The 15,252-nt window shown below is 41.5% G+C and overlaps 1 protein-coding gene across 1 annotated transcript; it reads left to right on the top strand.

Moving 5' to 3' along the window:
• The first annotated feature begins 3,950 nt into the window (after positions 1–3,950).
• LOC113543449 (zinc finger protein 703) lies at positions 3,951–8,026 on the top strand. Its single transcript, XM_026941610.3, has 2 exons — positions 3,951–4,682; positions 5,813–8,026. Exons 1-2 carry the CDS (start codon positions 4,428–4,430, stop codon positions 7,316–7,318), a joined length of 1,761 nt encoding a protein of 586 aa, XP_026797411.3. The 5' UTR covers positions 3,951–4,427; the 3' UTR covers positions 7,319–8,026.
• Positions 8,027–15,252: the final 7,226 nt, after the last annotated feature.

Here is a 15,252-nt window from a genome sequence, read left to right as displayed (position 1 = left end):
CTCTCTCTGGGTGTGAAAGGAAGCACGGTGACATTAAGACGATCTTGTTGTTTTAAATATTTAAGCGTTGATGTCATTGTTGTGATGACAGATGAAGGAGTGGAGAGGAGGTTGACTGAAATCTAGAGCTAAGAGCTGATAAGTCTAACATACACATGACTGGCAGTGCGGAGAGATCAAGCTTAGCCAGGTGTGGGAAGATGAAAATAAACAGGATTTCAGAAGCCATTAAGATGCCGGATCTTTGTGCGTGTGTGTGTGTGTGTGTGTGTATGCGCTTGCATATGTTTTTCCCCTTTATAAAGATATTTGTGAAGTGCTTAAACATGGTTTAACAAAATTACACCAAACCTTATTAAATTATGCCTCTTTATTTGACTGTATAAAACGTGGTTGGTGATTGTAGCTGTCTTGGTTTGTTGAGAGGATTTGATGAAAATCCTAAGCAAATTAAATTGTGTTGGCAGGAATATGAGGAGAGTTCACATGAGAATACACTGTGTGCCTTTAATTTCCAATTTATACTGGCATTTGGTTTTTTTTGACATGTTAAGAGCACATAAATAGAACGATTTCTATGTATTATTATGGATTAGTGAAAGATTTATCACAGCCTTTTCGAGCCTGGATGAAAGACAGTTCCTGGAACCATTTTGCTGGGCAATAATTAAGAAATGAAGTCAAATAAGGAAGTAAGAGCAGATATGCACTGTATATTTTTTTTTTAGATGTTTTGAATATTTGGGAGTTATTTTTAAGAGAATTAAAAGCATGTCATTTTCATGTGCACTCAGTAGCGTATGATGAATTGATGATGAAGTTCTCTATAATGGTCATATGTATTATGCCTAATTTTATTACTAATCTGATTTATTAATTTTATTACGAATCTTTTTTACTAATTCACTCTCTTTCGTTATTTAGAACATTTTGCAATGTTTCTTAGTAATTAAATGAGAAATACAGACAGATCATTTTTCTTTAACACATTTAAAGTCTTGTTCTGCTCATAACAGCACATTTTTTGAAGAACAGCCACTAAAGTGTCATTAAAACGAAGTGCCTCTGTGAGGGTATAATGGCCATCAGGTCCACTTATCCATCCACAAGATTTATTGACCTCACAACTGGAGACCTGCTTGACCACCGTCCACAACAGGAAACGGCAATCAGTCATTAACATGGTGACACATCTGTTGACGAGCAACTTCAAGGCGACCCATGAAACATCCCATAGCAATTCCCTATTGTTCCTAACACACCCCCTCTCAGGCCCTTTCTCTCGCCGGCCATTCGACTTTCCTCCCTCCTGCTGTCTTTTTATTCTTTCTTTCTCTTTCTCTCACCCCGGTCTCCACCTCTCTGCTTGTTTCTCAAGCTTTTCAACTCAACTGCACCGCCTTCACTCATCTGGATGACTGGACTGAAAACAAACCAGGTCGTAAATTATCCTTTTTTGTTGTTGTTTTTCTGTAACCAGTAACTAAAAATTACTAGGGGTATGTGAAAAGAGATAAAGAACCATTTAGGAGGTGGGAAAGAAGGATGAACATGTTCAGAAATAATAGAATGAGCATTCCACAGATTTAGAGGATCAGTGTGTCTGCTAAAGCAGTTCATATCTGAGGTCATGACCCCATGGTGAGGTCGTCCTCTGGTAACATTCGCACTGACAGTAAAGCTAAGAGCACAATCAGGCCTGTGGTCTCATGGAGAGAATGGTGAGATTATGAAGAGATTATAGGAAGATAATGAAGAAATGGAAAACGTCTCATACAAAACATTTTTTCAATGGCATTTTGCTTGATAATTTGACAATTTTGAGATTAGGTTTAGCACAGTTCTCACCGTGCAAGTTTTGCACATTCTAGTTTGACCTGCCATGTTTAATATTTTCTGAAAATCTAACCGAAATCAGTCTGCTGATTTCAGAGACACTTCCTATCTTGTTCTTTGACACTACTATGTACATGGTTTTGTCTGTATCATTTGTCTAGCTCAGTGGTTCTCAAAGTTGGGTCTGTGAAGCAAAACCAGGGGTCTGTGATTTTTTTTTCTTTAGCTAAAGTGATGAAAATAATGACCCACCATTATCAAAGTTATGTTATTTTAATGTTTTGAGCTCTTATATTAATAGTATTTGACTGGTAAATTGATGAACAGATTTAATCCAGGCCTTATTAACTCAAAAACAAGTCGGCTTATAAATAATTCCAATTTGGACCTAATGTGTCAGTGGAATGTTCAGGAATAAAAAGCAATATGGCTCTAATAAATAGACAAAATATTACTGGACACATCTGAATAATATTAATTTAATAAACCTGTTCATGAACTAAATGTCTACTGAGGGGGTCTGTGAAATTTATTTTTACAATTAAATGGATCCCTAGTTACAAAATGTTTGAGAACCCCTTGTCAAAGTATGTCGAACAAAAGTAAGCAACACTGTAGAAACAACACACACACACATACACACACACAAACACACACATACACACACATACACACACATACACGAAAATACCTGCAACTATGCAGACACACTAACCATCTGTGTCTGATCTAAAGAAAAGCAGTAGAACAGTAAACATATCAGGGCACATGCACTTCAATGCAACTTAACCCCTGACCTTTCTGCCTGAGACTGTTGCCCCAGCAATCTTCTTATCACTGCGCTGACCTCGACTAACCTCAGAGGGAGTCTGCAATGTCTGACAGAGGTCAGACATCAGTGTAGTGTGCAGAGCACTACTGTCAAACATTATCTCATGTTCATTAATAATCACTGAAAAGTAAATCATCATTTTCACCATCCATGGTAATTAAATGCTAGTAAAATAGTGTTTCTGAGAGCAATATGTACAAGCAGCGTGTCATATCATATAATAAAACCTAAAAGGAATGTACACTGAAATATAAAATGGGTGCTTTGGACAACAATGAAATAATCTATGTCCCAGAAAGTAGCAGAATGAGAAATCTATCATTCCTATTTGCCGAATTGAGCTCATGCTCACGTTGTACAGAATAGATCTCCATTTCTCACTCAGTTGAGATGGCTAAAGGATTCTCGGCTTCAAAGCCTCTCCAGCTGCAACTATTTCGGGCTGCCACTAATAGCACATGTCAGGCATCATTTTTAAGCTCTTTAACCAATTCATTGTGTAATTAGGTTAACAAAATTAGCTCATTGCCAAATCAATGAGAAGCAGCAATGCAATAAAGTTATTAACATTCCAGTTTTACAGACAGAACTATAGAGTCCTTCTTGTTTTATTTCTGGGTTTCTTTCAGTGCACAATTGATTCCAGAGGGCACTAGCAAATTGCATTTAATTTACTTTAACAGGAATGTATAGAGCTGAAGTAGGGGGCATGCTGAAGCATTGTCATCCATAATTAAACCCTGATTAAATAGATTGGTGGAAACAAAAGATTATATAAAATATATGGATATTGCTTCTAAAGCATTTGGCAGGATGTTAGTGCTCTGGCTATTCTTCTAAATGGGAGCTCTTGGTTCAAGCTTATAGATCTATGATATAACAAATTGCTAGTCTCCAGTGTTGGGTTTAGATTTATAGCCCAATTTAAGTGTCAGCTTGGAGAGATATCCCCTTTGCTGGGGATTTGTGTAGGATTTTTCTGAATCGTGCGCCCTCTGTCTCTCATGCACTACCCCAGCTACTTCATTACTGCTGCTCTGTGGATCCTGAAGCAGGTAAGATCTCATTTATCAAGCACAAGTGCGCGGAGAGTCTGATCTATAATGACATTTGAAGAGCCTTGCTGTCACTCTTGTGCCATAATGAACATGGATATGACAAAGGATCGATGGGTGGGGTCAGAGGCGGTAGCTCCGCCCTGAATAGCCCCTCCCATCTCATTAGCAATGCAGCCAGCGCTGATTGGTCGGCGGCTCGCGGACTTTGAAGGTCCTCCTCGCGTTTCGCTTACTTGAATTACACAAGACGGAGCAGGAGCGTGTAGAGGAGCAGAGACTAAAGCGCACCGTGCAGGCGGACGGCTTTTTTTTTGGCTGTTGTTGCTGTTTCCTGTCTTTGTCTCTGAGTTATTGTGGATTTGCTTTTTCCTTCTAACAGTCTTAAATGTTGTCAAGTCCACTGCTATAGAAAAGAGTTGTATTTTGCGGTGTGATGGTGTGGATGGTCTGCGGCTTCAGATCGTGCGCACGGAACGGAGCTATGAACGGCTTTGGAGTAAACAGTCATCACGTCTAAAAGCGCAGCTGCCGTTTGAAAAGAAAAAGAACAAGAAAATCAGACCAATTCTGGACATTTTGTGTTGTGGATTATTGAACAAGCTGCGCCATGGGCGTAAAAGCCAGCCTGTGAGTTTGTACTGTATAGAGATGTGTGCTCTGTGAGCGTCCCCGCACCGCTCCTCGGCTCAGTCTCGCACCCAATGCACCACACTCTGCGTGGATCTACACTTTCCGCTTTACACAGCCCGACCTCCGCCAGCCAGCACGGTAACTTCACTTTCAGAAAGCTCGCTGGGATTAAGGACACGTCCACCGCTTTGTTACAGCCCTCGGATCCTGTGCGTCAGGCGAAGCGTCTCCCCATTAAAGTAGTGAAGATGCTGACCGCGCACTCGGGCCACTTGCTCCACCCGGAGTACCTGCAGCCCCTCACATCTGCCCCCGTCAGCATCGAGGTCTGTTAGCCCTGGCACACTACACTACTCACTTCTCACTCATATCATATCATACACTCTAGTATGTACTACATTATGCATCTTGTTATTCACTACTAGCATGGACTGCATTATTCACTTTATTATAATCTATAGCATGTATTTACTGCATCATTCATGTCATTATACACTATAGCACACACTACAACATTCACTACATTCCATACTAGAATATACTACATTATGCATTTTATTATTCACTACTAGCATGGACTGCATTGTTCACTTTTATTGTAATCTATAGTATGTATTTACTGCATTATTCATGTCATTATACACTATAGCACACACACACTATATATATATATATATGTGTATATATATATATATATATATATATATGTATATATGTATATATGTATATGTATACATATATATATATTCCAGACTTCATTCCAGACTAGAATATACTATATCATTCACTTCACTATGTACTATCCTGCCAAGGCTTTCACTGTAGACGTTTGTTTATAGAGGCTGATTAAAGTACATGTATAGTCATCATATAGGTCTGCTGATTAAACTGATTGAATACATTATTTAAATTTCCTCCAATGTAGCATTTAAAAACGCAGTCTAAAAGAGTAAAAAATGATCTACTCTTAATGCTCAAAATGCCGTAGACCTATACTCTTTCATTAGACTTTATCATTAACTACATTACATTTTGTATTAATACAACTGGACAATATACATATAAATCTAAGTAATCCAATAATAAAAATTATATTCATATTTTCAGTATCAAGTATATTTTTTTACTTAACTTTTTTTATTTTTATATTTGACAGATTTACATACTATTAAAACATGCATCACTGGGTTCTCATGTCCTATTTTATTATATTTTACTTTATTTTTTAGTTAGGGGTAATTATAATGACTCATAAATCTTAAAATTAAAATCTTTAAAAGTAACCAGACATAATTACTGGTGACATTACTCTAAGTAAACGTATGTCTGTATATATCTTTTTGCCTCGCTTCAAATGTGACCAGTGTACCGCACATTATGGTAAAATTAAGAAAATCTTTATTATTTTCTTAACACTTATTGTCATTTGCTGAAATTATTTTTATTTCCTTTCCAGCTGGATGCTAAGAAGAGTCCACTGGCCCTCTTGGCTCAGACATGTTCTCAGATAGGTAAACCGGATCCTCCATCCTCATCCAAACTGGCTTCCATTACGTCTAGTGGACTGGGTGAGAAAGAAGGCTCATCTCGCACTTCCTCCTCATCTCTAAAACTCGCAGAGCAGCGGCCTTCGTCGGATGACAAGTCCAGTTTCAAGCCTTACTCCAAAACAGGCCCAGACAGCCAGAGGGATGGGAGTATCAGCAGCAGCAGCAGTAACAAGCCTGGCTTCTGTCTTCCCATGGGTGGAGGTAGTGGTGGTAGGAGCACACCAAGCTGTCAGTCCAACCATGCGCGTACTGTTTCTCCAAGTTCCAGGGTGGGCTCACCTTCACAGACTCAGGCGCACAGACATGCTATTTCACCCAGCACCATGCGTTCCACTGGACATTCACAGACTGCAAATGGGGAGGCAAAAAACACAGAACTTGCAGGCTCTGACAGCAGCAGCAACCTGAAGAAGGAGGCAGAGTCGAGTAAGACGAGTCTGGACAGTCCCCAGCTGGCCAACTCGAGCCATGCCAGAGCGAGCGCTAACTCCAGTAGCTCAAGCTCTGAAAGCAGCCCCAGTAACGAGGGCAAATCGGACCCACAACCATCTCAGCCTGGGGGACTCAGGCCTGTTTCTATTTCTCCCTTCAAATCCAGTCACCCTGTCTTCCCACTCCCATCATCCAGCATGGGCTACCACGGTTCTATAGTGGGCACTTATGCTGGCTATCCCGGTCAGTTTGTTCCTGGCTTAGACCCAACCAAGTCCAGCCTCGGCGGTGCTGGTGTAGGAGTTGCAGGAAAACACCCCAGCTCAAGCCCACTGACTGGAGCATCTCCACCTTCATTCATGCAGGGTTTGTGTCGGGACCCTTACTGTTTAAGCTACCCGAATGCACCTCACCTGGGTGGCAACTGTGGCACATGTGTTCACGACCCCTCATCTTCACTAAAATCCGGCTTCCCATTGGTTTACCCCCCTCATCCTCCATTGCACTCGCTCCACCAGAGCTCATTGTCTTCCAGCATCACACCATCACTCTCTCATCCACTATACACATACGGCTTCATGCTGCCCAATGACCCTCTACCACATGCTTGCAACTGGGTCTCAGCCAGCGGGCCATGCGATAAGCGCTTTGCCACCTCCGATGAGCTATTAGCCCACCTGCGCACACACACCTCACTGCCAGGCGTGGATGGAAAGCTCCTGTCCACATACCCATCATCCTCCTCCTCATGTCACCTCCATCTGCCTCCCCAGAGCAGTCCAGCTTCTCTTCCTGCTTCCTTCTCATTGAGGGCACCTCCGAGTTTGGGCTTGGCTCGATACCATCCCTACAGTAAAATGCCACTGCCCACAGCACCAACACTGCCCATGCACTCTTTACCAACCTCCGCACCCTATTACTCCCACTACGCCCTCTACAGTCAGAGACTGGGATCTGCCTCAGCCCTAGGCTACCAGTGAAATGGACTCCATTGCTCCAGAATTCTAGAGCCAGAACAAGCAGCGCACTTGCATGATGACTGCTAAGACATCCCGCTTGGGATTTGACCCTGTCTCCAGTTTCCTAATAATGGGAAAAGGGAAGTGAATGGAACAGAAGAGGTGGACAAAAAAGGAAGCCATGGACTCCCTAATGGCTAAAATTGTGGGTGTTCCAGGGTGCATGCAAGCTTGAGACTGTGTGAGACTGAAGCGCCAATGCAGTTTTCGAACAGAATTGTATTTATTTTTTAACAAGCGCTTGGCTTTTTCCAGTTTATAATCCAAAACAGTTTACTTTCACAAATACTGAGTTCATCTATTCATTTCACTCAATTTAACTGTTCTTCTCTGCCCATTATTTGTACACACTATGCTGCAAATCTTAAGCTTCAGACGTTACTTTTCTTTTCATAAATCTGTCCTGTCTGACTCAGTCTGTTTATTGTGTCTGTGCGGTATGAATGTGCATGTCAAAGTCCTTCTAGCCTTTCTAAATGCTTATTTTTTATTTTTAACAGCTTACAAATAAATGACTTAAAGAGCTGTAATATTTTTTGTAAAGTGTTGAAATTACTAGGCTGGTTAAGGTGCCGCTTCAGTGAAAAAAAAAAAGAAAAATAGCGATGGCAGAGCTGTCCAACTTTGGAGTTATAATTTTGTTAAATAAATGAAATGGTTATATTTAAACTCCATGCTTTCGTATTTCTTCATCCTTCCTTCAATGTCATATTAATCCTGTCTGTGACTAATGTTCTATATTAATAATGACATACAGTATATTTGCTATTTAGACCTTCACTATTGTGTATTTTCAGTTCAGTTAGTGTATCTAGAACTATAGTCTTGAAAACAAGACTTTTTCTTTTTAGCATTACTAGGAATCGAAGTGAAATCTTATCAGCAACATGTTAGATTGGTCCAGGCCTATCTTTATAAGGCAGGTCTCTGAAGACCATATCAGGAAGTGCGATATCTATCAACTTACCCGAGCAGTTTTTTCCTTTGCCCTGAGTTATCTAGTTCTGTCTCATGTCACGACACACTGATTGAGTGGTGCAGTTAGAACTAGTGTAGAAGCCTTGAATTGGCAGCATAATCAAGTAATTAGGTTTACATGTACAATTATTTAAGGACTGATTAAACACAAATTTCATCACACGTCATAGAATCTTGTTTGCAAGATTTAAACTAATCAGGCTAACTGCCCACTGGTCCACTGCCCAAGCCCCTTTTACATAACAATAGTTATAGGTCTGTTGTTAACATTTCATTGTGTGTTACACCCTATGCTTTTTGTATTTGGCTACAAAGTTATAAATATAGAACACTGTCTTATTGCAGGCCATGCAACTGATTTCTGCCTCTGCGTCATGCCCGGAGTGTGTCATCAAAATATTTTAGGTGTGGTACTGTTGTACAACTTTCATGTTTGTTTGTAATTATAGCCGAGAAGACTACTGTCCCTCCTCTGTTGTCTTTTTGTCCAGTATGAAGTCTTTCTCTTTCATGTCACATAGTGTGACAGCAGATGTCAACTAATGTAACTGCAGCTGAGTTATAGTTATGCAAGCATTTGCCTTAAAGGTTATTGTTCCCTGTGTGCTGTTACAGTCTCCGTTCTTACATGTTATTTTTCGTTCCCCTTCTTCCATGTGTGTAGTAATTAATCCTCCAGGAGTGCCATGCCGTGGACATTTCAATTAAATTTAATTACACTCAGTCATTTTCGCTACTATGAATCACACTTTTGTAATTAACAGATTAACTTTGTGGTGTAAGCCGCTTATATTCCCTAAGGAAAGCCGCCTGGCCTTTCAGGTTCCAAAGAGGAACCGTAGCTGTTTTTGCCCAGGCACGTTTGTGTGTTCTAGCTCCTTTTTCATCATCCGAAAAATAATCTGTGCTTTTAACTGCCAGCATGGGTCAGGTCTGCTGTGCAGCCTGTAATGGTGGAGGATGGTTAGGGTAAAATAGGAAATGATGGTGGTGTCTGAGGCCACCACTGGGCAGATGACAGATGAGGGCTAGTGATTAATGATGACTTGGGAGTGAGTCTTCCATCACCCTGCAAGTGTTTGGCATTTCTAAGGCTCAACTGAGATCCGAGTAGTGAATCTTGACGCTTTGATTGGCCACAGGTCCCAGGTCATCAATGATAAGAAAAGAAAGGCTTAAAATTGTTCAGCTGATCCTGAAATGTTGGTTTTGGATGACACTATCCCACTGCCATGGCTCACGTTGGCAGTTTGATTGGCAACAATATTATTGCATAGCCTTGTAAAGAACCACGACAGGGCCTATCAGGTCAGTATCTGTATATCATCACTCACACATACTGGCAGCTAGCTTGCAAGGTTACAGTGCCTGGGCCCCTCGAGGCTCAGAATCTGGTTGCATTCTTATCCAAACTGATCTGGGACCACTCAGGGAGGTGCTGCTTACTTAATGCTATTGACTGCGAAGCTTCCAACACTGATCCTGCCTCATAGAAAAAGGCATCATGTCTCCATCAGTTCTAGCCAGGGAACCTGAGATGTCGCCTAAGCTCGCTTTTCCTAGACATCCTGTGAATCTCTATTTGTGACGCTGAGTGAAGGAACAGATCCACTTGGCTGGACATGAGTGGACATATTTGCCAGGCAAGCAGGTCACTTTACTTCCCCTCACCACGAGTGATCAGGCTGTCAAGGGAACTAATATACCACAGTGACTTCTACAAAAAAGGTCAAGGTATTCACTGTGCCACACATATTATTATAATTTTAGCTGTTAGCTTTCTTATTCTTCTAACCCCCTGTGGCTTGAGTGCATGTCACTCATTCCAGGCATTCATTTAGGTAATAGTGAACTCACAGAAAAAATCTGAGCTAACACGACATACCCATTGATAACTGTCTGTCCTAAATGAATAAAAGGTGTGGTAGATGAAATTTCCAGAGCAGAGGTCTGCTCTCGAGGGAAAGATGAATGGTGGCGCCGTTTTCCATTTTGCTGTAGCTCGTCCATCACATTGTCATCTGATCCATCTTCCCTTTCTTCCTCTTTCGCTACTCATCAATCACTCTGTCCATCTCTCACTCTCCTCCCCAGCTCCCAGCTATGGCAGGAATCAACACCCACACTCTATTTCTGTCATCCCTGCTGCTCATACTGAGGAGATATATCACTGCGGGCCCAAGGCAGAGACACAAGATGGACTACTGTGTCTCTGTGGAGCCTTACGGTGTTATCAGTTACTGGTAAAAGCCCTGGATGGACACACATTCGTACACAGAGAGATGAACTCAACTCATAAACACAGAGAATCAAGAGGTTCATGTACACTTATTGGTTAAGAGCCCTTCTCCCATGATGAGGGTAAAATGGGAAATGATGGTGGTGTCTGAGGGTAGAAGACTGACAAGAGCTAGTGATTAATGATGACTGAGTTTGGAGCCACTGTTTCATTAGTCTGCAAGTGTTCATCATTTCTTAGGCTCAACAGAGATCTGGAACCAACGCTCATCAGATCTGAGCACAACTCGCAACCCTTATTTGATACTTCCTCATCCCCCTGAATGGATCAAACCAATATTTCACAATATCTGAAAGCCTGGTGGCAACACAGGTGTGTCTGTGTGTGGGTTATGACATTTATTCCATGCCATCATTAAAACTCTGATCAAACAAATCCTTTCTGACCCTCCAAGTCTATAACTGTATTTCTGCAGTGAACTGCCCTAATGCCACAATCAATTAACCTGTCTTGTATATGTTTGCGTAAAAAGCCAGCTCGTTCCATGGTTCTCCCATTCCCCCGATGGCCGTCTTCTGACACGCAACAAAACATACAGGCTAGGCCTCGACTGCCTTACGAAAGGGCAATGGCAATTATGGCCAACCACTAATATGCACGGCCCCAGCTGGTTTAGATCTGCCCGCACTCGGAGGGAACGCCGCTGACTTGTCAGCTTGTATGCGTCACGCGCAAGACTTTCGTGGAGAAACGTGCTTTGGCAGCGTCATGGCTAACCGACTGGGCCTCGATTCGTCTCGCAGTCTCGCTCGAACATTCCTCACGGTATATTCGGCCCCTTTTCATGCACATAACTGAGCCCAGATGCTTGTGCTGACCCGAATCAGAGCCTCTCCCTCTGGTTTGTAGGTTGGTCTTCAATCAAATTGTTCGCAGCATGTATGCTTGTGTTTTTTGGAGGAAATATGGGCAATGATTTCATTGTATTTTTCATGGCTGATGAGTGACTGCATTAGTGACACAGCAGTGAATAATTACAGTTATACCAGCTGACAACATGTGTGGATGTGTGAAATAATGAAAATGAAATAATGAAAGAATCATTTTAATATTAGCATTTGTTGCTGGTATTATAATAATAAGAGAAACATAAGATAATACAAGTACAATGTTAGTAACTTTTTATTTTTTTAAAACAATGACTAATCAGAGGTTTGCATATATCAACATTTACTTTGCTGTCAACTGTTATTAGTACACTGAATGGCCTGACTCTCTCTCTCTCACTCTCTTTCTCTCTCTCTCTCTCTCTCTCACTCCTTCTCTCCCCCTTTCTCTGTAGCCTTTTGGTAAGAAAAGAGCTCCTTTCAGAGGAAAAAAAAGAGGGCAGGAGCAATGCAAAGAGAGGAAGCAGACGTGATTCTCCAAATACAGTCATTAAAGGGGAAATGTGTTTTTCAAACTGTCAAGATGATTAATGGCTGAGTGCGAAGCAGCACAAATGCTCTTGTTTAGTCTGACTGGCAGACACGATCCTGTCCATTGATTTATGGCAGGCCCTGTGTGTGTGGCACTGCTGTGGTTTGAACAGCAGGAAGGTGGGGTCTGAGCATACTGCGGTAAAATAACAGAATAGAACCAAGCCCGAGAGCGAGAGCATGCGAGCGAGAGAGAGAGAGAGAGGGACAGAGAGAGAGAGAGAGAGAGAGAGAGAGAGAGAGCAAACTGCATTGTGTTTGCTTTTGCCCTTGGTGAAATTGCAGCTCATTAAACAAGAAAATATAAAATTGCTCTGTCAGTTCATGTGCCACATTAAATCAGCTTCAGTTTTAAGTAATTTAGTTAATGTCCATATATGCTTGCACAATTTAGTAGATATTCATCTTTTCTTTTAACATATGTACGTGGTGTCACATTTCGTCAATTCAGTCCACATGTCATTCATAAGGGAACATACTTCATCTTTGTTTTTTTCTTGTAATCAACATAGATTAGCCCTACAAATATACCAGAATTAACACTTGAACCCACAGTAAAAATCTTACATCACCATCTTTTTCTTCTCTCTCGGGTTGCTCCAGCCTTTTGACCTCATACTCTGCACAAATGAAGGTGTCTGATTCAATCAGCCTGTGGAAAAGCTTGCAGTAGGGGAGCTTGCTGCAAGAGAAAAAAAAAGACGAAGAAAAATAAATAGGAATTACACTCACTTTTCATGTTACAATTTGTCTTCAAAGACTTTTATTTAAAAACCCGTGCATTCTTTCCTGCCCTCCTGACTCCACTTGATCTATTAACATGCTCCGCAAGATCCACAAGAATAATTACGGCTGTTAAGTTAAAGTGGTAGAACTTCATCAAACAACCACAATGTTGTTTGTCAAATGTAAAGTCGTTCCTGTCAGAGATCTAATGTACTCATGAAAGTTGAATATGATTTTGGATGGAAAAAAAAAAAACAACTTACTGACGGGAAACAGAGAAACCAAAACCTCCAAGCTATGTAAGGACACCAAACAGGGAGATTTATTCTTTGGAGAAGAGAAGCATTCATATTTCACATGACAACTGAGGACCTACTGGTCTGAAATAGGCTTTTGAAATCCTCCCAGGACTCTCAGCCTATTTCTTATTTCTCAGTCCTGCTCGTGAGGACTTGCTCAAAAAACAAAGAACTTTCTAAAGCTTCCAGTTTAAAACCAATCCCCAGGGCCTGTAAATCTGGAAATCAAGCGAGAACCAGGCAGGGCTCATCTGGAATAAGTTACATATAGAAGACAAGCAAAGAAATTAAGGAAGATAAATGGATGGGGAAAGAGAACGGCTGTGCTTAGTTTCTCAGAAATGCCCCAGGAATCCTATTTTTTGTGTGCGTATAAATGTTGCATCCTGAGGAAGGACCAAAAGCAGAATAAATGTGATTTGAGCTGATCACTCGGTGGATGGATGACTGACTGGATGGATGATGTCAAAGATTGAACAGACAGCTGATGCACATGGATGGATGACTGAATGAAAGAGTGAATGGTCGTCAAAAGAATGAGCAAAAGAAGGAAAGCAGAAGCAACAGAAGCTTGTGGGATATGCACCTCCCGTGCCAGCAGTGTGGCCCAGCTGTATGCACAGGGGGGCTACAGCCCCTGCTTCGACATGTCAGAGGCCGTGATTAATGACCCAGAGGCCTTGCTCTTTCCCCCCTTAACCTCCCCAAATACACCCACCTACATGCACCCACCTCAGCAGTCCCACTGCACTACTCCCCATCAACCTAATGCACACAGGCAGATTGACATGACATGAAAGCTCTTAGTGCTCCAGGCAAAACACATACATACACAGAGCAAGTATTTATGGCCTCACAGCCATTTAAGATAATCGTCCAAATAGGCATTTATATAATATTTCACAGAATATATAAGACCATCACACGTTCAATCCAAAAACTCAGACTTTCAATCGTTGTACCCAAATGAATCGAAATCTAGCCTAATCTAAAAAAAAGCAAACTGCTAGCTCTTTGATGACTTGTTTTAGGTGGGCCTGTATGTGTAATGTGTGTGTGCATGTGTGTTTGCTCTAGCTTCAGATGTGCTGAGCGAGAGGAACAAGAAAAGGCGCCTGCATGTGCGCTAGTTCCCAGCCTGTCAGAGGGCTGTCGGCCTGTGATTTATGGCCACGAGACTCCAACCTGTCTTCACTGCCAGTTCAGTATTGTTACAACTGACAGCTAATGAGGCCAGACATGCTTTCAAGCCGAGCACTTAACAGAGCCTCAATCTCCTCCAGTCACGGGTCCATTATGTTCTCTCTCTCTTTCTCTCTCTGTCTGCTCTCTGCTATCCTCAGAGGAGGCGACGCCACTGAATGATGAAGCAAGGAGCAGCTCTGCATCGTCAAGGATCCGTTTCGCTGAAGAAAGATAATAAGAGATGCTCAAAATTTGAAGCTCTGTCCATTAGTAGACAGGGTATTTTGAAGAAAATAGTAAGGCAATTAGAAAATCTCAAACATTTACTGATTGATTTATTCAAATAAACATAAGATGGAAAACAACTTGTCAGCTGCCAGAGATGATCTACCAGCTCAGCCTGTGTTTTGGCAGCTGGTAGCTGGTCAGAACACGCTGGATTTTTCAGCAATGCAATCGCTTTGTGACTCTGAAAGGAGCAAAGCAGGATTACACTCTTGGGGTGATATGTCAGAATAGATTCTGCTACTCATACATTATGACTGAATTTGCAGTGCTTGGCAAATGGCAGTCTGGAGTTTATTTTTGCTTTTCCTTCATTTTTTGGTGTTGTACAACCTAGGTTATAAGTGTCACTTTTGTTATTCACACTTCATGTCTCAATTAGTGAAGCCGAAGCAAAAAAAATACTCTCGTTTCAGCAAAAATGTCACATTTCAATTGGGTTTGTGTGAATTTATGTTTAATCCTAAGGTTAGGATATGGTCTTATTATTGAAACGTCAGTCCATATGTTATATGAAAGTGGTCTGGGCTGCTAGGAGAGTTTTTATTCTCTCTCGTTCTCTTTCTCTATAATCACTATCAGAGGCACTGGCAACTCTCCCACCTTTAACCCTGGTTCCTTGTCAGCCATGATTAATGGCAGCTCGGCGCAGTGCAGCTTGCGTTGCCGCTTTCAGCATTGTTCCCTGGACACATAATGAACTCT

The sequence above is a fragment of the Pangasianodon hypophthalmus genome, chromosome 17, assembly GCF_027358585.1.
Source record: "Pangasianodon hypophthalmus isolate fPanHyp1 chromosome 17, fPanHyp1.pri, whole genome shotgun sequence".
NCBI lineage: Eukaryota > Metazoa > Chordata > Actinopteri > Siluriformes > Pangasiidae > Pangasianodon > Pangasianodon hypophthalmus.
Note: the sequence above shows the minus strand (reverse complement) of the source record. Positions and strands in the feature narration are given on the sequence as shown.

Excerpts from the sequence above, each read along its gene's own strand:
- LOC113543449 (XM_026941610.3), top strand. The coding sequence starts at position 4,428 with ATGCACCACACTCTGCGTGGATCTACACTTTCCGCTTTACACAGCCCG. Across the intron at positions 4,683-5,812 it reads CTGCCCCCGTCAGCATCGAG|CTGGATGCTAAGAAGAGTCC; the intron begins GTCTGTTAGCCC and ends TTTCCTTTCCAG.